Genomic DNA, 25,094 nt, shown 5'->3' with positions numbered 1-25,094 from the left:
TTTAAAGTTGAATCCGGACTAGTAACCCTTCAACAATCATAACCATGTCATGTGTTTCAATCAGCGGCATATTTCTGACATCCTTCAGTTTAGCCCCCAAAAAAAAGTCTTAACAACAGACACAAAGAGACTCCGCTTGAAAGGGTGACAAGACATCTGAGGAAATTCAAAAGAGGAATTCACCAGAAAGTATGAGGCACTCTGTGGGTGGTTGTCGGTCTCAGCATGGGAATGAAAAAATGTCGGATTGCGCAGAAGAAAAATGAAAAAAATGAAGGAAAAAAAAAATAAAGCGTGGCCTTAAATGAGAGGAAGGAGGAAACTGGCAGGGACATGACAGACATTTATAGACTGCGCACTGAAGAAATATGCCAACTCAAAACAAATCACAGAAGCAAAGTGGGTTTTAAATACAGTAGCACTCTCAAAACATGAGACGAGACTTATCTGACCGTTTCATCTCATCTGAGTTGCATTACCCTGTTCGAGTCCTCTCTTTTTTAAAGTGCGATTAAACATGTACAGATGCACTTTAGTTGTCCCGCTGTGATGGTTCAATAGAAAAACATCCTTTACATTTGGCGAAATGTGTTTCTGGGAGGGTGTAAAAATGCTGCGGAGATTAATTGGATGGAAAATGGGGAGGACAGAGGTCTTTGTTTTTTATGAGCTGCAGAAACCTTGATGTGTCGACATCTTTATCTGGAGGCGCTGACACTGTACAAAAAGACACAAAATATGCTTAAATGTCTTATCAACACCAGGCAAAAACAAGTAGCCATAAAGATTTGAGATATAAAGTCATTCTATGGGGTAACAATATATTTATGCCGCTACCAATGACAAGAGGAAAAAAAAGGTTGTTTTTTTTCTTTTCTCCTCTTTTAACTTGAAGATGTCTAAGAAACAGGAAGTGGTAGGAAGAAAATTGTGTTTTAGTTCTCACTGAGCAAAAACACTAACAACAAGCTTTCTTATTTGTATAGTTGTTGTAAAATATGTAAAAAAATGTTTAAAAAAAAAGGTTTCTGCAAGACAACGAGGACAACTATTCACTTGACTCCCTATCTGGGGGTTTTACAGGTGGAACTTTAGTCTCTTTGCACCACTCCTGTATGTGAACGCTGCAGTTGCTCTTATCGCGGTGGAGACAAGCTCCTTGATGAGTGAAAGCCTCCTTCGTGCCAAACAGCACCATGATGAAAAGATGCTGGTCCTGGCTCTCGATTTTTAACTTGTCAGAGAACGGTACGAAGGTGTGAATGGGCCCAAAAGAAAGCACAAAGAAACGGTCGTAAAAGGGAGGGAAATTAGAAATACAGAGATCTTTCACATCTTTTAAATCGAACAAATTAAAAAAAATGTTTCTTTAAAGATAAAAGAAGTGATCGAGATAATATAGCAAAGGTCATTTTAGGAAGATTCACTCGACGGTAAATTTTAATTAAAATATTTTAGGGCATCAAGATGCTATAAACAACGCTTTACTTGTATATCACTGCAGTAATGCGGCTATTCTGTTTCACTGTGGTCTTCACTGATAGGGACATCGTTTCAGCCAATTACGCCAGTTTAAACAAGTACAAGGTAATCCGCTTATAAATGCATGCTCAAAGTTTTGCGACAGTAATTGGTAATTGTACTGGTAGCTTGGATAGGTTTCTCTCAAAGGTATGTCAAATTAGATTAAGATACATTCAAATTGGTCTTTAATTATGTGTAAAAAAGTTTCATTGTTTATTCAAGGTCCCCTTTTTTTTTTTTTTTTAGATCTACTGCAAAGCTGTGCCTGTAATTGCCGCATCCCTTTGTCTTAAATGAGGTTGACATTATCAACAACTTAGGCAACAGATAAAAAGGGAAATACAAGGCTGTGGGGAAAAAAAAACAAATCTTCTTTTACCATTAGATCGAGGAGTAGGTTAAATTAAAAAAAATACACATTTAATGAGAACTGCTCTCAGTTGGAAAGGTAAACGTATTGGTGCCTCCTTCAAACGGTTTCTTGTGGCTTCAGGAGACAAATTAATGGGGGGAGGTGTGTGGGGGTGGGGGGGACTCAAATGGCCATTGAACTGGACATAATTAGACAAGTCACCTTAATTCAGAAAGAGCAAAAGCAAAACAAGCAAGGAGGCCCCGTAGGGCTTGAAGCCACTCTTCTGAAAAAGTCGAATTTCTAGGAGATGAGGACTGAAACCGCAACAACGTTTTGTGTCGGTCTTCGAAGGGATATGATAATAGGTAAGAGTTTCAGTTGGAAAGACAGCCTCAAAATGTCAGCCTGTACTGCAGACACGTAAATCCAGATTGACGCTGGGCGATAAAGGAAGAAAGACGAAGCTGAGCAAACGGCGGTGGAGAACTCAACTGAGAGTAAAGGATGGGATACTGGCTAGAGGTTGCGTGCCGCTGGACAGGGAATTGAAAGCCACTTCTGATCAAATCTGCTCCCGATTAAAAGCCGCGGTACTTGTAGCTTTCACGCGACGTTACATTATTATAGCCACGCCCACAAAAAAAGAAAGGTTTGTCCCAACTTCCCGCCAGCTAGTTTACAGGCTGTCCACGGTGGGTCGTTTAAACTAGCTTGAGAAAACCGCTGACTACAGCGACCCCGTACCTAAAACACAACGGGTCAACGTTACTTAGCTACGTTATATATATATACGTTAGCATCACCAAAGTGGAGGTCTGGCAGCGACTTCGTAGTTTTTAGAGCTTGAAAAAAACGCGGCGGAAGCTGCGTCTGGATCGTAGGCGCCTAAAACTTGCAGTTTGTTCACATATCTTTGTTTTACATCTGCCGAGAGGTGATCCAAATAGTTGTGGCTTGCAACAGATTGATGTACCTGCTGTGCAGTTCTATAGATTTTCCAGTATTAGCTGCAACATTAAAAATGTCGTTTTTGCCCTCCCGGGAATTCAGCGCTGGTCACGTGACTGAAAACTATGACTAAACAGGTAGTTGGGTAAAAAAAAAAATAATACAAAAAAAGTAATTTAAGTTTGGATCCAGGCCGTTATTCGATCACCTACATGAAAGAGCAGTTTGATTCTGGTTTGACGTAAGAAAGGATGCAACTCCCTGAACCACATCTACACCCGCTCGGCTCGGCAGAATGACGGAGCAAGCGGCGTCAGCCAAATCAGTGTGTACCCAGCAGGTGAATTAAAAATCCATTTTTATGGAGTAACACATTAGCCAACACTCGCATTATCATCCCTCGCTTAAAGACCTACTTTATAAGAAATGGGTGCGATGGGCAGAGGAAAGAGGATGCTCGGATACACTACATAACCTCAGGTGAATTAAGTTTTTATGGAGTGCCGCGCGTTCGCCAACATTCACATTAGCATCTGCTTCCTATAAAGAACTGAGAGAAGGGGGAAGGAAACGGTAGAAGATACTGGAAGGAGATTTACGAAGTGAGGGGTGAATTAAAAGCCCATCTTTATGGGGTAGCATATTAGACAACACTTACATTATCATCCCTCAAAAAAAAAAAAAAATTAAAAAATGAATTCATAAGGAGGAGAGGAGATTAGAGGAGGATGCACTCGTGCTTTTGAAGAGGGAATGCCGAAAGTTAAAAGCTGATATTTATAGACGAGGATCGCGGGCCAATATTCACTTTTTTATGTTTGGGGGTGAGGTCGGGGGGGGGGGGGTATTGAGTTTATTTCTAGGAAAGGTGAGGAGAGGAAAACAGAGGAGCGGCGGAAGACGAAGGACGGGGACGGAGACACGGAGACAAACAATGTCAAAGGAGTGCGTTTGTGCGCAGCGAAAGCGCCGTCGCCGATTTAAGAGAGAGCGAGAGAGACAGATCACTGGGGGATGAAGTGACATCAGAGACACCAAAACTATGAAGGTCACAAACACACACACGGGCGGCGGGAACGAACCGGTCCGCCGAGTGTCGTCTATTGAACCAAAAAAAAATAAAATAAAATAAGCGAGAGACGGGTACAGAGAGAGGAATTATCTGAATGAAAAACAGGGTGATGAATTGTGCTCGAGCCTTGAAAAATAAGGAAAAAGAAGATTGGGGGAGGGGGGTAAGAGAAAGATAAGTTGTAGAGGGGGGGGGGGACGCATGGTGAAATCAATCACTATCAAGGCCACGTCCTCGCTGCACGAGTTCATTTTCAGCTCGCCTCCTGCGATCTACTGCCCCGTGGCGCTCGTCTTTTTTTTTTTTCGGAACGGGCCATGCTGGAGGAAGCCTCCGGGTTTGTATGAAGTGGCCTGAAAAAAACTATTTTGAGCGACGGCCACCTGGCAGCTGGCTGCTACGACAGCACAGCGACAACGGAGCGCCGACGGAGGACGCGAGAGGAGGGTGGGGTGGTGGGGGGGGGCAGGTTTGAGTGATTTCTACACTCTCCAAATATCACCGACCTATCTGCGCCGGGGTTGCCGTGGTAACGACGTTACGCGTAAACTACACGTCGGTGACGTGGCTTTCCAACACGGAAGCTGCCGGCAGATAAGTTCTTGTTCTCGGTCAGGTGACCTTCAGGTGACCTTCCTGACACCCGTCAAAATGATGCTGTTTAGACTTTTTTTAAAAATCAATCTGGATATAAAAAAATTTAAAAAAAAAAAAAAACGGATTTGGGCTGGCAGTCTGAACACGGCCTTACTCTACTCATGCAGTTTTATAAACACTGAAGTTATCTGGTGTGGCATTTTTTTTATTTTTTTATTATGCACTGACATTACCCATAAATTGCTTAACTCGGCATAGTGAGCTGTCAGTTCGACTCAAGTCACTTTGGTGACTCATGGATGTATAAAGCAAAAAGTTGGACATATTCTTAGAACTTGTGAATATTTCTCCAAATATGTTGTTTTTTTTTCTAATTCCTGCTTTTTTCCCCCCTCTTGTTTATGTGAACAATATTGCCATTTAGCATATTTATCAATGTTGGTGATTTTTCTTCATCCACATGGCCATAACTGAGTGGGACAGTCCATCTGCGTAGCTATAAGGGTGTGCAATATAACAACTTAACAATAATTCCCATTCTGATGTCCTGTTTCAAGTCGTTCTATTTTATTTGGCAGTGAGCTGCAGAGTGGAACTAAAAGAGCAATAATATCATCTGTAGTACTTGTGGAGAAATTAGTTGCTTCAGGGATCCAAAGTCATCAAAACGTATCAGCTAGAGGACGTCTCTGTTACCAGTAGTCAAAACCACAATGTTTTATCTGTGACACCCAGGAGCGTGTTAGAGTAGTCTGGATTTGATTTGTCCGGAGAGACAAGATGTCACGAAGTGTAAATACACCTGTTGTATTCTTACATCTGATGTGACACTTAAGGGTAGAGAACAAAACAAAGCCCGCAGCCACGGGACTTATGATTTTCAAGTTTCCACGGTGATGCCAGTAATATCACAAATTATAACTTTTGTAAATCTGAGTTTTACAAAATATAACCATCAAAGCATTGAGACCATAAACTGTATATAAAAAATGGACTCCGGGTCAAAAAAAAAAAAAGTTAAGCCAATGGGTGAAGTGCCTTTAAAGTACAATAACATTACAGGGCCACTAGGGGGCTGGCTCTAAAATAAATCTTTGGCTCCTTGGACTCCCATTCAACTTCTCATAAAATACAAAGACAATACACTTATTTTAAAAGTCATTATGGTGTCATCAGCTAAATTCACTCCGAATCAGTGTTGTGGTGTTCATTCTGAAAAGTGAATTAATTAGATAACAGGCCAAAAAGAAAAGTACTATGTCTGATTGGATTTGGTCATTTCATGCTCCGAAAAAAACAAGATGGCAACGGACAAGAATACCAGACTTATATCTTGAAAATGGCATTTCACAAACCAATTGGGTGACGTCCCGGCTGGTTGTCACATGAGATAAACTGATTCTGTCCTTGTATCTACCATTTTCCTCATCAACATTAAATGGAAAAATAAAAATAAAAAATGGTAATGGACTCGTGCTTTCATATCTACTAACTCATTTTATCTGACAACCCCCCCTCCCCTCCCCCCCAACAAAAAAAAAGGCGAAAGTCCTTTCATTGTGTGAAAGACTCCCCCATGAATAAACAAAAGCAGGCGTGGAATTAACACTTCCAATAATCTGGGGCAGTTGTTTCCAATAATTACACCGCAAATGAAAAAAAAAAAAAAAGTGTATTGTAGCTGCTTTGAATGCGATTATGAAGCCTGTTGGTCCGAGCCGAAGCGCCGTAGACGCTAACGTGAACAGAAAGGTGAACACAGAAAGGTGTGGGAGACAAACACACATCAGCCCGACAACACACCGACGCTTGCCAGTAGCCAGCAGGCTTTTGAACATCTGTCATACCTGCCTGCTCCAATCCCATCACACACACACACACACACACACACACACACACACACACACACACACACACACACACACACACACACACACACACACACACACACACACACACACACACACACACACACACACACACACACACACACACACACACACACACACACACACACACACACACACACACACACGGAGACGGAGAGCACCCCGTGAATGGTTGTGACAGCTCAAACACTGCGCCACTAGCCCAGAAACACATGTTCCTTTCCACTACGCTTTACGCAAAAAGTGACCACCGACTCTGTTCCATTTCACTTCACATCAACTGCCTCTCTTCCCCGCCGTCTCCAGTCCATCTTTTATCATTCTTCACTGCCCTCTCTTGTCCTATCCTCCATGTTTATATCTTTCCCTCTTTATTTCTCTCCATCTCCCTGCTGCACATTTTGATCTTAAATTCCACAGCCGTTTTTCTTTATTTTTCACGCAACTTTTTTTTCCCCCACGAAAGCCCATCTATAAAACGACTCTCTTACCTCCTCGGTGAGAGATCGTTGTTCCATTTCACCCCTTTATATGCATCAAATCTGTGCATCTGCTGAAAACCAAGCTACGTCTACGATGCGTTCACGAGCACACAAACTTATCGGGACGCGAGACTCTCTTCCATCTGAAGTTTTGTCTGAGCAAAATTAACGTTTTAAGTGTGCAAGAGGGTTCAGAAAAAAGTGTTTACAAAAACAAAGCAGGGAGGTCGGAGGTGGGAGGGGCCGGGAGTCTCAGAGTGTGTGTATGTGCTTGTATTACTTACGTTGTGAGGACTTAAATCTGTTTACAGTTACAATTATGTGGACGTTCTTCTTTTGGGGACAATAAGTATGTCTTCAAGATGTAAAAAAATTGAATTTACGAGTCAAGACTCGGAAAATAAGGTAAATCTGTGAATTGTCCCCAGAAGTGTTGAAAACCTGACTGTGTGTGTGTGTGTGTGTGTGTGTGTGTGTGTGTGTGTGTGTGTGTGTGTGTGTGTGTGTGTGTGTGTGTGTGTGTGTGTGTGTGTGTGTGTGCATCTAAGCACTCTAAGAAAAGACAAAGATAATGCTGCCTTAAAACTTATAGTCAGGGCTGGCTGTGATGACCCTGAACTATACCATACTGTTTTTTTTGTTTGTTTCCCTTTGTTTTGTTTTTAATAATCATTTATGTTTTTAATGTGTTTTTTTGAAAAACAAATTCTGTGCCGCGTGATGTTTTGTGATTTTAAAGTGATTTTGAGGGCACGCTGCATTTTAGGTGTAAAATCAACACCTAAAATAAATCTGAATTGAACTGAATTTCTTATTGTCAGCAAAGTCAGTGAAAACACCAGAATTAACAAAAAAAAAATGTATTCTATCAAAAGCCTGATGTGTCATATTTCTCTGCAATACAAAGCGCCAAAAAAAAAACTATCAAAGCACATCAGTGAGCAACATCGTTACGTTGGTTTATATATCTCTTCATTACAATGAACAAACAGACTGGGTAATATTGATATCAAAAGTACCCGCTACCTCATTTAAATTTGAATGAAGCCCTCAACAAAGGCACCACTTTACTCTCGTATGAGTGAAGTTTGTTAAAACAAAAAAAAAAAAACATTTGTTCTGGAAAATTAGGGACATTTTAAAGAAAAAAAAAAAGGGGGAAGGCTGAGAGTCACAGACAAGGTAGGCAAGTTTTATTTAAAGTTCTGAAAGACATACTAATGCATCATTTATTTTTGTCTGTTCTTTTAAAGGGTATTAAATAATGTGAGATTTATAAAGTGGAAGCAAGAAGTATACATGGAGAGAGAACAAGAGTCCGTGTTGTTAACACTTCATTTTCACCTGCTGATCACCACTGGGTAAAAAAAATTCCCAAAACACAGACACGCAAGCATTTTTTTACAACACACACACACACACACACACACACACACACACACACACACACACACACACACACACACACACACACACACACACACACACACACACACACACACACACACACACACACACACACACACTGTAAAACTTAGGAACAGGTAAACACAACTACAATCACACATTCCCACTTGTACATAAACAACTGCGGACACATACAAATGCCCAATCCAATTCAATTTAAGCATCAGCCGACTCAATGCTCCCAAAGTTTTGACACAACTTACTTGTAAGGTAAACAACTAGCTCTCAGAATGAACACGTTATATTTACTTACGGGGAAAACAAACACTTTATCAAATAATGTCAAGGTCAGATGCAGAGTGAGCAAAGTGTCTTTTCAGAATAGCGCCTTTAGACTCTTTCATCCTCTTCTCTCACTCCTCATCCTCCTTTTGTCTCATTCTCATTGCCTCTACCCCTCTCAAAGAAAAAAAAAAGACTGAGTGGAGAATGACAGACACAAAACAGGGTTAGGGTAAAAAAAAAAGAAAAAAAAGATGAAAGCAGGGAAGAAAAAAGAAAGGGAGGAGGAATGTGAAGGTAATGGTAAACAGAAGAGAAAAAACTAAGAGAGAGAGAAGGGAAGGAATGTTCAAAAAGGAAAATGGAAAAGAAAAGAACAAGAAAACAGTAGAGAACAAAGGAAAAGACAAAAAATAGTCAGAAAGAAGGAGAGAAAAAGGGAATTAAAATGAAAGAGACAGAAAAGGACAGAAATACATCAAAAGTGAGAAAGTTGTATTCGAGAGAAACGGGAAGAGTGTTGAGGAAAACAGAAGGAGAAATGGAGAATGAAACTAGAAGAACAAAAGGAAGTAGGACCATTAGGAAGAGTTATCACTTTCATATCTTTTGGCGTTGACCCATTATCAGTGTGAAATAGCAAAGCGTGAAATAGACACGCCCCCGTACCACTCCGGCAAAAACGTGAGATAGCTACGCTTGGCCGCGTCTAGGCGTGACAGTTAAACATTTTTTTTAACTATTCAAATTGTGTGTTGTTTTTTTTATTGGATGTTTGAAGATTAATCACAATAAAGAAAGAATTATATATATATTTTTTTTAAAGAACATTAAAAAGTGACTACACACAAGAAATACTGAAGGAAGGACGCTTTGCAGATGACGAAAACCTTAAAATGGCAGGAATAGCATGGACAGGTGACGTCAGACGTAGTGGCTTCCTACTTGGTTAAGCAGTCCACCCCCCCCCCCCCACACACACACACACACACACACACAAAAAGAGGCCATCAGAGATCTGATGAACTCTCAATTTATCAAATGAACTGCCACTTGTTGTGTCCTTACACCCCCACTGGGATACTCATTATCGGTCCTGATGCCCTCCCCCCACCCCCCCGCCCCGTCTAACGTCCTCCTCCTCCTCCTCCTTTAATCCGTACACTCCGACTCTCCTTCATTTCTGGGGCACCTTCTCAACATCCCAATTATCATCATCTGCGATTCTTCTTTCATTACCAAGAAGTGAGAGGAAACGTTGGTTTTTCTTCTCCATTTTTCCTTCTTTTCTTGTTCACTTGCTCATCCGCCGTTTCACCTTTCTGTCTCCCAGTCAGAAAATTCAGACTTTAACCATCTTTAAAATTGACCCAAACCATTGGCAGAGCTTAGTTTATTTGCCTTTTGTACATACTGTACGTCCAATAACTCAATTCTCTTTAATTAGTTATTTGAGCACTATCAGGTCATATTTCAAGTATGGAGAACAAGAAGACAATCGACTATTTCTAGTCAATATAGTATGACCATTATGGACCATAATAGAGTCATCCTCAACAACAGAAGCAAGGAAACAAGCAACCACGAATATACAGAAAAAACAACAGAAAGGGGAAGCAAAGAAATCGCTTACCTGCACATTTGGTCCTGGTGACCAGTGGCGGCCCCGGCGGTCCCGTTCCTCCCTCCCCAGGTCTGGACAGCAGCACCTTGATCTCGTACTCCACATCCGGGTCCAGATGCCACAATTTGTAGGTGGGGGCGTCAACCACGTGGGTCTCCGCCCAGTTTCCCGAGGTGGTGCGGTACTCCACCTCCTTGAGGATAATCGGCCCGTCGCCGATGATGCTGTTGGCGTTGGGTTTGATCCAAAGGTAGGTGGCACCGACGGCGAGGAGCTCCGGTGGTGCAATGGGAGTCGGTGGAGCTGTGAAAAGTGGAACAGAAGCAGTTAGTAATGTGAAGATTCGGGGGGGAAAAAAAGTTAATAAAACATGTTGTCCTTGATAAATTATGCAGTTCAGTCTCAGAGCCAATATGAAAACAAATACATCACCTTGGTTTTGACTGTAACTGGACTCCCTACTGAGATTTTCACTGGTAAATCAGATCACATTACAGAACTCATTTTCACATGAAAGACTATACTAAGTTCCAATCGGTGGTGGCGAAGTGTGTAATGAATGTTGGGGAACCTCACCCCCCCTTGGGATGCTCCATGTCATTTTCAAAAATAATAAACAAAATTTGAAATGGATCTTTTTTTATTATTATTATTATTATTATTATTATTATTATTATTATTATTATGTACCACCTGTTTTTCAATATATTCTCAGACCTCAAGTGATTTCCCCTAATTAAAATATCCATAAACATTAGAATACCAATACGTTTTTGGTTGACTGAGGTTTTTTTTTTTTTTTTAAGATTTCACGCTCAATATCAATCTCAGCTTAGTATGCTATGAAAGTATCAATATCGAGTTATGTTCCAGTTGGAGACTAAAGTTTTACGTCGTGTTGTTTTACCCTCGAATGCTCATAGACCCCATTTGAATATAGACCCTCCTCCTCACCTCAAAAAATAAAATAAAAAATGTTACAGCAGTGGTCCTGTTTCATTAATGTTATCTAAGAATAAAACGTGTTCCTCCCATCACAGCCAAGTAAAAGTTAAAAGTATGATGCAAATGCAAAAAGCGACAGTGTAAGTGCATCTGCTTACACTTCTGCATTGAAAACAGCTGCCACTAAAATTAATTCTTTACCTGTAGCACTAATCCATCACTTTGCTGACATGTTGCCGACAGCCACTTTGCCACTAGACTTTCACATTATGCTTACTTTGAAATAGTGGCTTCTGTCAGGCCTAAAAGCATTGGATGTTTATGACCCATTCCTCTGTACTTCACAAATGCTTTTTATAATGAGCTAATTAAAACTTTTGGTGAGATGACTTTCAGTAAAAGTAGCTCAAGAGCAGGAGCGTGTCAGCCACTCAACCTCAAATCCACCAAGGGAGCATTCATAATCTCCGCCTTTTATGTATAAATGTGGTCAATTGAAAGAGGAATTCATTAAGAAAGTTAAATTGAACCATATAGATTTGGATCCAGTGTGTAAGAATAACTTGCTGTGGACTGATTAAGTGGTAACAGAAGCTCTGGAATAACATGCGACGATACTGAAAATAAATAAATAAATATCCGAGAGATAATGCTTCGTGATGATGACTAACATAACAATGTCCAGGCGCAGTAATGTGAATCTGAAATAGACTCGGTTAAAGAGCAACAGGAGCAGATGGAAACAATGACAGGGAAATTAATTGGAGTTTTTTCTCTTGTTGGTCATCAGACTGTGCCCCGGGAGAGAGTCCTGCTCGTCAGCACCAACTACGGTAATTACCGCGGACAGCTCCCGCTTTCTCCGCTGGCCCCGGGTTCAGCACCTTGGACAGCGGTTGGAACACACTTTTTTTGAACAACACTGGCTGTACCCAAAACACAAAAAGACTGCTGTCTAGGGGTGGTCAAAATAACATCACGATATATCTGGGGTATCTGACGATGTTCTTAACAATATAACAAAATACTGAAAGGAATTTTGATGAATTAATTTGATAACATACTATTTCAACAAAACAAGTGGAATCAATTTATACGTCAGCATAAAAGTAACAGTATTCCCTCAAATATTCAGAAAAACGAATCAAAACTTATCTCAGTTGTTTAGTTTGTAAATGACAGTAAGTTAATGTGAGATTCAGATTCTGCATCCAGCTGAATGAGCCGTTGCTCTACAAAGGGGCGACCGTGATCGGCAGCAGAGCTTCTAATTATTTCCTCACCACCATCGGCAGAGTCAACAATGTTCTGGCCTAATTTTATGAGCTTTCGTGTAGTTTTAAATTTAAGTTTAGTTAGTTTTGGTCTTTACTGCGCTTTCATTACGTCAACAGGTCGGAATATCGCCTTTATCGCGATGTGAATTTTTTCTATTTTATGAAAAATGAATACCGGTAGTATCGTGAAACGATATAAAATATGACCTCCAAGACAATCACAACAACTTGAACATTTCCACATGGCCCTGCTTGCAAATTATACAAGTAGGAACAAAGCAAAAGTGCTCAGAAAGAAATGCATCCACGATGGAGGACTGACCATTCAAAAATGAGTGTTGGGAAAATGAAATCCTTTCCCTCTTACAGTAATCTTCTCAAACCACTGCGACTAAGAGAGTCATTTTACGGTGGAAGTTTGGGGTCTGTTACTATTAATCTTTCTTTTCTTTTTTTTTTCTTCCCCCCGTGACAGGTGCTCTGTCAGTTGAGGGCTACGTTATGCTAGCGAAGAATAATGCTCCCTCTACTCCTGCTGTCTAAAAGCAAAGTTTGTTACTTTCCTCAAGGCTGCATTAGAATATGTATGGTAGCTGCGGGACAGATGAATTAACTGTCAGTCACCGCACACTCATCCATCTCAACTACATGTGGGCTTGTGAGTGTGAGTGAGTGAGTGTGTGTGTGTGTGTGTGTGTGTGTGTGTGTGTGTGTGTGTGTGTGTGTGTGTGTGTGTGTGTGTGTGTGTGTGTGTGTGTGTGTGTGTGTGTGTGTGTGTGTGAGTCTGAGTCTGTGCGTGCAATTGTGGGTGTATGAGAAAGTGAAAAACAATAAGCGTCTCTATTTATGCGATTCTGAGCTCGGCATTCATTTACTCTGAATAATGTTTCCTTTCTTGGCATTCATCAACTTTTGGTCTTGTGTTAAAAATACAAGTAAAGTACAAGAAAATAATTGAGAAAGAAACACAGAGAACAAGAAATTCACATTAGAGCCATTACGGCAACAAAAGGCCGTTTCTTTTTTTGCACTTCACTTTTTTTTTCCAGGAGCATTTTAAAAGGTGCAGCACACAGTTTTCCATCCCTTGTTGGGAAGACGGGTGGATACATTTGTAAATGATGTGTTTCACATGCAGATGTTGCTTAAAACAAAAACAAAACAAAAACACTCGAAAACATGGTCAGCTCTAAAGGAAAGTTACACATTCGGTCATTTTGTAACAAAACAGGCCAAACGTGCCAAAATAGCCGGCGGCAGCCTGTTAACCGTCCCGCTACGGCTGCATTCACCGGAGAGACTCAGCTCTTCATTAACATCATTTAAATTCAACGACTTCTCCTGATGTTAACTCCGCAGGAAGGAAGTAAGCGCAAAAAAACACAAAAAAAAAACACTCAATCACGTCCCTCCCTTCTGCCTGCTTCCTCACACCATCCCTCCATCCCTCCAGCCCTCCATCCCTCCCTCCGCCAGCTCATTTACAGCAGAGAGCTACAGAGGCCACCCGGCGACACGCAACCTGGTATCCACGGCGACACGGGCGGAGAACCCGCATTCTCGCACGTACACATTTGTTGATACAAAAAGAAGCCACGCGTACGTGTTATGTGTGCAGACTGAGCCCACGGCAAATTGAAGTATGTGCTTCCATGAAGGCACACAAAGAGACGAACGTAATTAGCGCGTTTTGTAACCGAAGGCCCGACCAAGAAACTACAATAAGCACACGCGTGTTTTAATGTATGTGAATTACGTGCACACTTTTTTTTTTTTTTTTACACAAATATATCCATCTGCACACAGAGAGAGAGAGAGAGAGACGCTGAGACATGTACGCCTCCTCACACGGATACAGAAGCGGTACACAGACACGCTCTGATTGCTAATCAACTACAGTTTGCCTTCGTACGGTGATGCTAATGAGGTGTGAGTGGCGGGGGTTGCGGGGGTGGGGTGGGGTGGTAATGGAGGGATGAGGGGAGAAGAGGAGTTTGAGAGGAAAGGAGGGAGCGATCAGATGAGGAAGGGATCACGGATGGTGGAGGAAAGATTTGGTCAAGTGAGATGGAGGTGGAAAGAGGTCAAAGGAAGGAGCGAGGCGGGGGGGGGGGGGTAGGAGGTGGAGGGATGAAAAAGAAGGATGAAGGGAACTGAAGCCAATGTTGGAAAGAGTGGAGAGTTGAGGAGAGTGAAGAAATGATGAGCTGATGAGAGAACCCCCCCCCCCCCAAAAAAAAAAAAAAGTTCCCCCTGAAGCAGATGTACAGTCAGCACCCTGAGAAAGTTTAAAGCATGGAAAGAGAATTTCTTCTTCTTTTTTTTTTTTAAATGGTTTGCTGGAAGGCACCTCTTTAAAAGTAGGTTAGAGGACACCCCGAACCTTGTTCTAGTTAGTGAAACCACTTTATTAGCATATGTTTGTTTAGTGTCGGATTTGTTTTGCTATTTAATTGTTATCATTTTAAACTTTAGCCTTGTGTTGCATGAGAAAAATATATTTTTGGGATGATAAACATTGGTCAAACTGACTACAAACAAACTTTAGTCATAAGAATAATAACATGTATTTATATAGCACCTTTCAGAGAATAAATGCAGCTCAAAGTGCTTTCTAGCAAGAAAAATACATGCAGTGTTTCACATATAAGAAACACTTAAAATATAGCAGTGTTTTTGGGGGTTTTTTTGGTCTCTAAAATCAGGTAATTGTATAAGTAATTAAATAAACTATCACGTGTTGTGATTTTGAACATAATTAAGAACCTTCCCTGTGATTTCTGTGTGTCAAGACACCTCAGGGTGCCTCGCACATATACTGCATTTCACAAACACCTAAAAGTGCCCGCCGAATGTTTAAAGAGAGATTTTTCTCATTGGCTCAAAGTTAGATCTGAATATGAACAAGCAAAGAGGAGATTCCTGCCGTCGTTATCCTCCCACAGAGCCCTGTTTTGTCTCTGCTGAAGTCACAGTCATACTGTAGTAAAAACACAAGCAGCGCTCATGAAGTTTTAAAATTGGATACAGTGGGAGTACAGCAGTTCACCCGCGGGCCCATAAAAGACCTGCGTGTCGGCATGTGTGCGTGTGTGTACGTTTGTGCGGCAGCCTTATAAAACCCTATAAAAGGTTTTATTTTGCGTGTCCTGGGGCCTTGTTGTCGGAAGACGCATCGCGCACTCAAAAGCGACCCGTGTTACTGCACCCTGAGGGAGCAAAGTATATGGATCTACTTTTTCACTGCACTGTATTACAATCCCAGCATGGCGTTTGATGCCTGCTCTTAATGTGCGTGTGTCTCAGTCTAGATAAATAAACCACAAAGAGGAAAGACGAGAGTCCTGTGCATTAGCAAGTGTGCTTTTGTGTGCGACTGCTTGTCAGTGTGTTTATTATTCACTTTGTTTATATGTCGGTTTTTATCAGTTTGTCTGAGTTTAATTGCTGTTTTTATTTATGCGCTTTGTTATTTGGTATGTGAGGCATGTCCAGCAATATCTGTCTTCTTTGTTGTCCTTGACATTGCATTAACCAAGACAAAATAAATAAGGAACACCTTTGAATCAGGAAGTGCGTCAAAATTATTGAAAATTAAGAACTTGGATACGGAGTAAAAGGCTAGTGTGACGAAGGTTAAAAAAAAAAAATTAAAAAAGGAATTATTTTTCTCAAAATCGACTGCTTTTAAATATTTTTGATGCACAAAGTGCAAAATTGTTGGCCACAAAACACATCTGCTTCTCTTGATGAAAGAACTGCAGATTTTCACAGAGGGTGGCTGTATTTTGTTTTTATCAAATTTTGAATTTAATTTTAGGTTATAATTGAGAGATTTCTTAATGGAAAAACCTCAGCAGGGAAGAACAGGACACATTCAATGGCAACATAAAAGAATCAGCAACAATAATAAAAAAGTAAACCAGAACAATTACTTTGACAAGTACAGTCCAGCAACAAGTAGAGGACCCAACATGAAGCCCTGTGGAACACCATAATCGTCATTGTTATTTTGGGGTCATCCCTTTGTTTTATAAATAGTATTTAGATGGTAAGGAAAGAAAGATCCCCTCTACTTGAATTGGCATTAAAACAAAGGTCATCGGCTCAATGCCAACCATGTGTGTTCCCGTTCGTAGTGAGCATCAAAACCCTGATGGCATCACCAGGGCAACCAAACCATCAGGAATTCTGACTGAGATGCTCCTTCCCCAACAGACACTGATCCCCGTCTTTGAAAATGATGCATATAAAAAATATTCTGTAAAATAAGAAAATGGCATAAAAAAGGTTCAAACAGAAAGAAACAAAGATAGAAAGAGGTGGATTTAGGTGTAATAGCGGTGTTGTTGGGAATATTTGTGTGTGTGTGTGTGTGTGTGTGTGTGTGTGTGTGTGTGTGTGTGTGTGTGTGTGTGTGTGTGTGTGTGTGTGTGTGTGTGTGTGTGTGTGTGTCACAGAGACAGGAAAGCTCCAGACCACCAGAGGAGAGAAAAGATTTCACCCAGGTGACGGAAAAGATGGAAAAAGATTAATTTGCACCGAAAACGACAATCACTCTGTCAAAATCTGTTTTTGTCCCGTTTCAACAGCGGATCGAAGGAGCGCAATTTCCTTTTTGTTCATGAACTGCTTCCTCCGTCCTTCACTTCACTATGTATTTTCATTACTTGGGAGAAGTATGTGAATTTCTGCTGCATTTGTTTTTTTATTTAAAATGAGGCGTGTTTATTGCAATTTAACTGCCTTTAACTGGTATTCTTTTTTAATTTTTTGTTTTGTTTTTCAAGTTCAAGAAGTTCTGTCCTCGCTTTTGCTACATATTAGTTTTTCCCCTTTTTTTTTTTTTTTTTTTTTTGCCTAATCTCTCTTTATGTCGCTGATTTATCAGTAATAGATTCCAGGTCTATTTCGTGGCTCCTTGAACTCAGCAGTTCATCCCATAAAGATGAGACAAGCAACATAACACTCACAATATAAACACATCATTACAATTCAGGTGCGATTAAACCAGCTCTTTAAGTGTTAATGATAGCAGCTACATGCAATGTATGAGTGGAACAACGTTTTATTTGATATTATTTATTTAATTGCTGTATATCTGATTATCCTGTTTCATCATTCAATATTTCTACATAAAAAAAGAGCACCTCGTCTTTAAAGTGTTGTAATTTTGTCAACCAGCAGTTACCGACTACCTTCTTGTAAAAAAAGACTATAATTATGTAAATCATAGAGTGACTTTGTTGGTGTCTTCTAGCCTCGCATTTTAGGAAAATCACAGCAAAGGTAGGAAATAATGTTTTACATTATTTAAAACAGGCAGAGCTTTATAAATGATGGAGCTGAAACATTAAAGCAGACTGTTCACGGCTCTGGTGATGTGAACTTAAGACTCAATTGGATATTTTATTGTTCGAAAATGCAACAGTTCAGACAGAAAAAGTTATACAAGTAGTTCGGACCCAGAGATCTGATTGGTCAACTGTACATTTGGAACGTGCTCATCGCGATAAATTTCACTCCGCTCACTCTAATTAGAATTGAATTTCATATAATATGCTATATAATGTTGTTTTTACTTGTTATAGGCCTATTAAATGTGACACTTTTGGTAAAAATGCCAGCGGCGGCTAGCTTCACCGGTTTGGTTTTAAAACATGACACTGTGCTAAAATCGTAAAAATGTATGAATCCGTCGATATCATTTTTCAGCGGGTATCTTACTTACAACGAGACCGAGCTAGCTCAGCAGTTTAGTGTTTGCACGTGCTGTATTTATTCAGTTTGAGAAACCATCTCTAGAAAGCAATAAAAACGGACGAGAACTCGTCTCTGTTGCTAGGGTCGTTGCGAAGTCGGCCTACTTCCTGGAGTAGCAAATATCGCACCCATTACGTAAGAATCTACTAACGCGACTGAATGTTTTCCAGTCACGTTTTCCACGTGTTGCCGTGGAAACGGCAATCGCACTAACAAAAAGTTGTATATTTTTGAGAGTAAATTGTCCCACAATATGAAATACAATTTGATTGTATATTTTATTTAGTTGTTAACTTGTCGTATAATCCCAATATTTGCATCACCGCCGCGCCAATAATGATCGTTAAAGATCGCCCTCGAGAGTCATCGGCTTGATTTAAGAACGGTCATTACATTTCGAACTATGAATGTGTTTTTAAATCCACATTTTAACTGCCCGACTGTGTCGGTAGAAGAAAATTGTACCTTTTTACCAAACATTCCTGTGTTCTCACCGCTGCATACTTAATACGAGGACGTTCCTACTTCACTCCTGCGGTTGCACTCCACCCGAAGCGAAAAAGGGTTGTGACTCACCCGTCGACTCGGTATACATGCAGCCCACTGACTTGCCCTCGCCTCGTCCTCTGCGTCTGCTGGTTTTGTAAATGCCAAATGGCGTATTTACACAGAAAGTGTTTCAGAGGCGTTTGTTGTTGTTGTTGTTGGGGTTTTTTTACGTCTCGGGGTTCGTCCACAAAGCCGGCGGGACAGTTGACACGTCACGCACAGCCGCGATCTGAAGCATATTCTTAGGCTCCGGGTCTATTTTTCTTAGTTTCACATGCATAAATGCAGTCGTTGGGTCTTTGGCTCCGAGCACCTTTCAAAACACAGGTGAGCGTGGTGCAAATTCAAGCTGGTGTTTTTATTTACCAGGTGTGTCACGTCGGCACTGTCAACCCATGTGGGGGGTGTTTCCTCCGGCCTGCACTCTCCGTCTTCACATTTCAGTTTGGGTAATCCGTCAAAGTTCTTCAGCTGACAAGTGCTTTTTTTTTTCTTTTTTTTTCCCCCTGAGGATTGAGTTCTTTCAGCACGCTCTGTGTGTGTGTGTGTGTGTGTGTGTGTGTGTGTGTGTGTGTGTGTGTGTGTGTGTGTGTGTGTGTGTGTGTGTGTGTGTGTGTGTGTGTGTGTGTGTGTGTGTGTGTGTGTGTGTTAGTGTGTGTGTGTGTTAGAGTGTATACCTGTGAGTAACCCACTTCACACCAACTCAGCCACGTTATTTGGTATAATGAATTCTGCATTTGTTCACACACACACACACACACACACACACACACACACACACACACACACACACACACACACACACACACACACACACACACACACACACACACACACACAAGCTATTTCAAAAACTGTGGAAGGAAGGAAGGAAGGAAGGAAGGAAGGAAGGAAGGAAGGAAGGAAGGAAGGAAGGAAGGAAGGAAGGAAGGAAGGAAGGAAGGAAGGAAGGAAGGAAGGAAGGAAGGAAGGAAGGAAGGAAGGAAGGAAGGAAGGAAGGAAGGAAGGAAGGAAGGAAGAGCACGTTCCAAATGTACGGTTAACCAATCAGATCGTCGGAACGACTCGTTGCATAATTATCAATGTTGTCAACAGGGTCAATAAAGACATGAGACGTACGGAGCAACAACATCTCGTCCTAATTCCAATTCGGATTTTAAGCTCATTTCCTGAAATCTTTGTGACGTCGTGTCACCTAATCTCGTCGGTAAACTTCCACCTGCTCGATTAAACGTAAAGCCTGCCGGGGGGATAAAAGTGCCACGAAGAACTCTAAAACTCTGAAATATATAAAAACACACACACACACAAGTTCGGAGGAGTGAAAGGAACCGCAGGGACAACAAAAAAAGGAAAAAAAAAAAATTAAAAAGAGCCTAAGAAGAGACACTGATCTTCTTAGCATCACTAAGATATTTTCCAACCGTTTTTTTTTTTTTTTTTAATAAAACGAGAATTACTCTCAAATCTGTCAGCTTCACACAAGTGAAAAACCAGCAGGACAACTGGTAGTGGACACGTCTCCCCTCCTCACGCTGACACCTCGTTGGCGTTGAGCCGCTCTGATCCGCGGGAACGTTCGAGCGCCGGAGTTCAACGAGATGCCGATTGGTGACAGAAAACAGCCGACGGGATTGAACCTGTCGGCTTTGGCTCGTCTTGCTTCTCACGTCTGGTTTTTTATTTTTTTTATTTTATATTACGAACATCTTTTTTTTTTTCCTCCTGATCTTGCCTGAATTGTTTTTTTTTCCACTTGATTTTTCCTCTCGTTTTGCACTTTAAAGAATTTTTTTTTTTTTTTTTAAGTTCGTCTCTTCTCGTCATCGTGTGCGCCGTCTTCAGTTTTTGAACTTTTCACCACCTTCTTCTCTGATTCCTCCTCACTTCTCACTGACCCAGGTCCTGCTTCCTCTCTCTTTCTTTCCTCTTCACACCCTGTACTCATCCTCCTCTTCCTCCTCCTGAACTCACCTGTTCATGCATTACTTATATTTCTCTTCAGAAATTCTGTTTGAAGTGTCCACTATTTCTGACACACACACACACACACACACACACACACACACACACACACACACACACACACACACACACACACACACACACACACACAGACAGACAGACAGACAGACAGACAGACAGACACACACACACACACACACACACAGACAGACAGACAGACAGACAGACAGACAGACAGACAGACAGACAGACAGACAGACAGACACAGACAGACAGACACAGACAGACAGACAGACACACACACACACACACACACACACACACACACACACACACACACACACACACACACACACACACACACACACACACACACACACACACACAGGCTTGGTGCACATGAAAGAGCCATGGACATGGAATACCAACAACGTGACAAACCATACCGCCTACATAAACACAACACACACACAAACATAAACAACCACACACACACACACACACACACACACACACACACACACACACACACACACACACACACACACACACACACACACACACACACACACACACACACACACACACAGGCTTGGTGCACATGAAAGAGCCATGGACACACACACACACACACACACACACACACACACACACACACACACACACACACACACACACACACACACACACACACACACACACACACACACACACACACACACACACACACACACACACACACACACACACACACACACCCCAAGGCGAGCCCTAAAGACCTGGTTAAAGAGGCAGGCGGAGTGTACACTGGCTTATGCTTTCCCTTCTCTCTTCTCACACTGGCACACACACACACACACACACACACACACACACACACACACACACACACACACACACACACACACACACACACACACACACACACACAGAGTGATGGACACACATACAACTCCCCGATGTAACCAAATCAACAAACTTCCACAACTTTTCCCATAAATTGTAGGAGTTCATGTTTTCTTTCTCTGCAGGGGGTAAATTTCTAACAAAATTTACATGAAAGTAACACGAATTGATGATTTGTTTTTTTTGGTGTTCCTGTGTGTCCCATTTTCTGTTTATTCTATATTTTATATTTATTTTTCTCATTCCATAAAGTAGAAGAAAACCACCCTGTTTTTAAACCATGTTCCATTAACAGATATGAGCAGATGTGTGTTGTTATATTAAAAAAAATACGACTTATTCAAAAAGACTGTAAGACACCGACTTCTTTGTGCTTCAGAAATCGGCTGCATGAAATTGTTTCAGTTTTTCATGTGGAGAAATTACAATCGAATAAGTCATAATCTTAACACAAATGGGAAAAAAACTGTCGAGGGAAACTGGCCTCTATTTTATATAGTTACTAATCCATTTGTTATCAATACCCAGTTTCTATGTGCTTATTCAGCGACTATTTGCAGTTGGTTGTATTGCTACTTTTTTGTGGCGAAAAGCTTCCCTGCAGAACTCAAACACAACTTCCTGCAAACGTTCTACAATGAAAGTCCAAAATCCATCTCAAGTGACCCAAGTGAGCTTATTCGTTTAAAGAAACTAGCGTACTCTAAGATAACTTCGGTCTTTTAAAAAGGAGGCTGAATTCATAAAAAATTGATTTTATAACAACCAACTGCTGTGGAAAAGTAACAGGCTGCTCTACCAATGTCTGACATATCGCATGCGTGCCTTTCTGAAACGTCTGACATCTCATTTTCGGAGTAAAAAAAAAACTCCTCACTTGGAAGTAAAACGCACTTTTCAAGCAGTTATTTATTTTATTTTTTTCATAAATTGAAGGTTGTGTTGTGTTCGGAATCGGTGGGAGTTCAGAGCGTCGGCGTGGCTTGTGTAGATCTGACACGTACAGCTGAGCTGTCCACTCTCCTATTGATTTCCTTATCAGGGAATGGACACACAGAGGATGCCGGGGAATGAGCTGTGGGCAACAGAAAGCTCTGTAGAGACACACACACACACACACACACACGTATGCAGACAGACAGACAGACACACACACACACACACACACACACACACACACACAGATACTTGCACACTGCAGTGGCACTGGTGGGTCTAATTCTTGGACTACAATCAGCTTTATGACCACCAAGGGAGACTAAGAAAAATGTAGCATGGTTCCTGGGAACTCTCACACACACAAAACACACAGACAGACACACACTTGGCTTGGTGTCCACAGGGCATTGGCTGACAGTGGCTCTCCTGGATCTCTGCTACGCCCCAGTGAGTCTTATCTCTGACCGACAGGACACACACACACACACACACACCAATACACAATGACATCCACACACCCCGAGACACAGAAACACAAGCAGAGCCCTGTGTGTGTGTGCGTGTGTGTGTGTGTGTGTGTGTGTGTGTGTGTGTGTGTGTGTGTGTGTGTGTGTGTGTGTGTGTGTGTGTGTGTGTGTGTGTGTGTGTGTGTGTGTGTGTGTGTGTGTGTGTGGCTGAGACCTTGTTGCCCTGGGGCTTTGACTACATCTGTTCGACAAGAGTCATACAAATGAGAAAAGCACAGGAGCAGAGAAAAACATCTGTTTGTGTGTGTGTGTGTGTGTGTGTGTGTGTGTGTGTGTGTGTGTGTGTGTGTGTGTGTGTGTGTGTGTGTGTGTGTGTGTGTGTGTGTGTGTGTGTGTGTGTGTGTGTGTGTGTGTGTGTGTGTGCAAAAGTTCCTGCATCTTTAGGTGTCTGTCTAAACAACTTTTGGTACGCCTGTAAACTTTAAGATGATATTTCAGGTATTTTAAAGCGACGTGCTACTTAAGGTCAATTTTGTTGGACAATCACAGAGTAAAACAGCGAGTGAGTTGAGACACGTATGTATGAGCATCAACATATATGACAGAAAGGATGTCCTGCAAAAAAAAAAAAAAGTTCTAAATTTGGCGAACCCAGCAGAATTATCAAAACGACGGAGAATTGACGATTGAAACTTTATCGACACGTAATCGGCAACCGATTTTTTTTTTCTCCAGTTTTGTCCCATTTTTTTTCTACAAATAAAACTTTTGACTGTGAATCACTTGATAGATGCGACGCATGCTGTAAATCTCAGCCGCTTTTTTGCTTTGTAATGGGTATATATTGTATTGAGCATTAAAAGTCATTGCGTAACTTTCAAATGAAAAGAAGAAAGTTTAGCTGTATTCAGAATATTTCATTTCAGCTGGGTTTTTTTTAAATTTTTTATCATTCACTCAACATGGAAGTCATCATCTGTTCAGCTGGCCAGCAGAACCGTGTCAGAAGGTTATTATGCATGCATGAGTGCGTATGGGAGACACACACACACACACACACACACACACACACACACACACACACACACACACACACACACAGAGTGCACACGGGCGGGGCGCCGTAATATGAGAAGTGTCTCCTCCACAATTCCCTGGTCACACCTGGCTGAACAACACACTAATTAACCCGGATTTCACTTAGTAGCCCCGGAGAACACACACAAAAACACACACGTACACAAAAAACACACACACACACACACACATATTCACAGAAATGAATTTGAATCGTGACACCTCACACGTGAAAACACAAATGACAAAAGGCAAGCAGATCCACACACACACACACACACACACACACACACACACACACACACACACACACACACACACACACACACACACACACACACACACACACACACACACACACACACACACACACACACAACGACGACGCCACACGAGTGGATAGAATGGAAAAGTCACAAATGTATGAATGTACAAATCAAGGACAATGACACAGCTACACAAATCTAGCCACACACACACGTTGCACACACAGGGAGGGTTTTCGGGGGTGGGGGGGTGGGGGGGGGGGGGGGGCGGTCATGCATGTGTTTTAATTTTTTTCTTTTTCGGTTGTCTCTTGTTCGCTGTGTTGGCATGCGTTATTCCCATGGCACGATGCATGGCTGACAGCACCTGAGCTTCTCACACACACACACACACACACACAAAGACACACACACACACACACAAAGACACAGAAACATATACATGCAGAAATACACACTCAATCGTGAAAGCAATAAATAAATAAATACACACACACACACGGATGCTCTCAGGAGTGTAGTCTGTGTGTTTTTTTGCTAACAGATGGTAATGACAGTTTCAGTCCCTGGACTATAATCTAATCAAAACAGCGCACACACACACACACACACACACACACACACACACACACACACACACACACACACACACACACACACACACACACACACACACACACACACACACACACACTTCAGCTTCCCTTCAGATTAAAACATCCTTCACACCAAATAAGGTTAACAGCATAACTCAAAACCA

The 25,094-nt window shown here is 41.5% G+C and overlaps 1 protein-coding gene across 12 annotated transcripts in view; it reads right to left on the bottom strand.

Moving 5' to 3' along the window:
- Positions 1–25,094, bottom strand: part of ptprt (protein tyrosine phosphatase receptor type T) — a 308,145-nt gene that overhangs the window by 195,422 nt on the left and 87,629 nt on the right. For all 12 annotated transcript variants that reach the window (XM_069715322.1, XM_069715324.1, XM_069715326.1 and 9 more), the window contains exon 8: positions 10,190–10,483. In XM_069715322.1, coding sequence (XP_069571423.1) covers positions 10,190–10,483 — 294 coding nt within the window. The remainder of the gene's footprint in view (positions 1–10,189; positions 10,484–25,094) is intronic.

Source organism: Brachyistius frenatus, unplaced genomic scaffold, assembly GCF_029030835.1.
Source record: "Brachyistius frenatus isolate BFR_SWC_R1_liver_20210118 unplaced genomic scaffold, ASM2903083v1 Contig_141, whole genome shotgun sequence".
In the NCBI taxonomy this organism is placed as follows: Eukaryota; Metazoa; Chordata; class Actinopteri; family Embiotocidae; genus Brachyistius; species Brachyistius frenatus.
The sequence above is the reverse complement of the archived record's forward strand: the minus strand, read 5'-3'. Positions and strand labels throughout refer to the sequence as shown.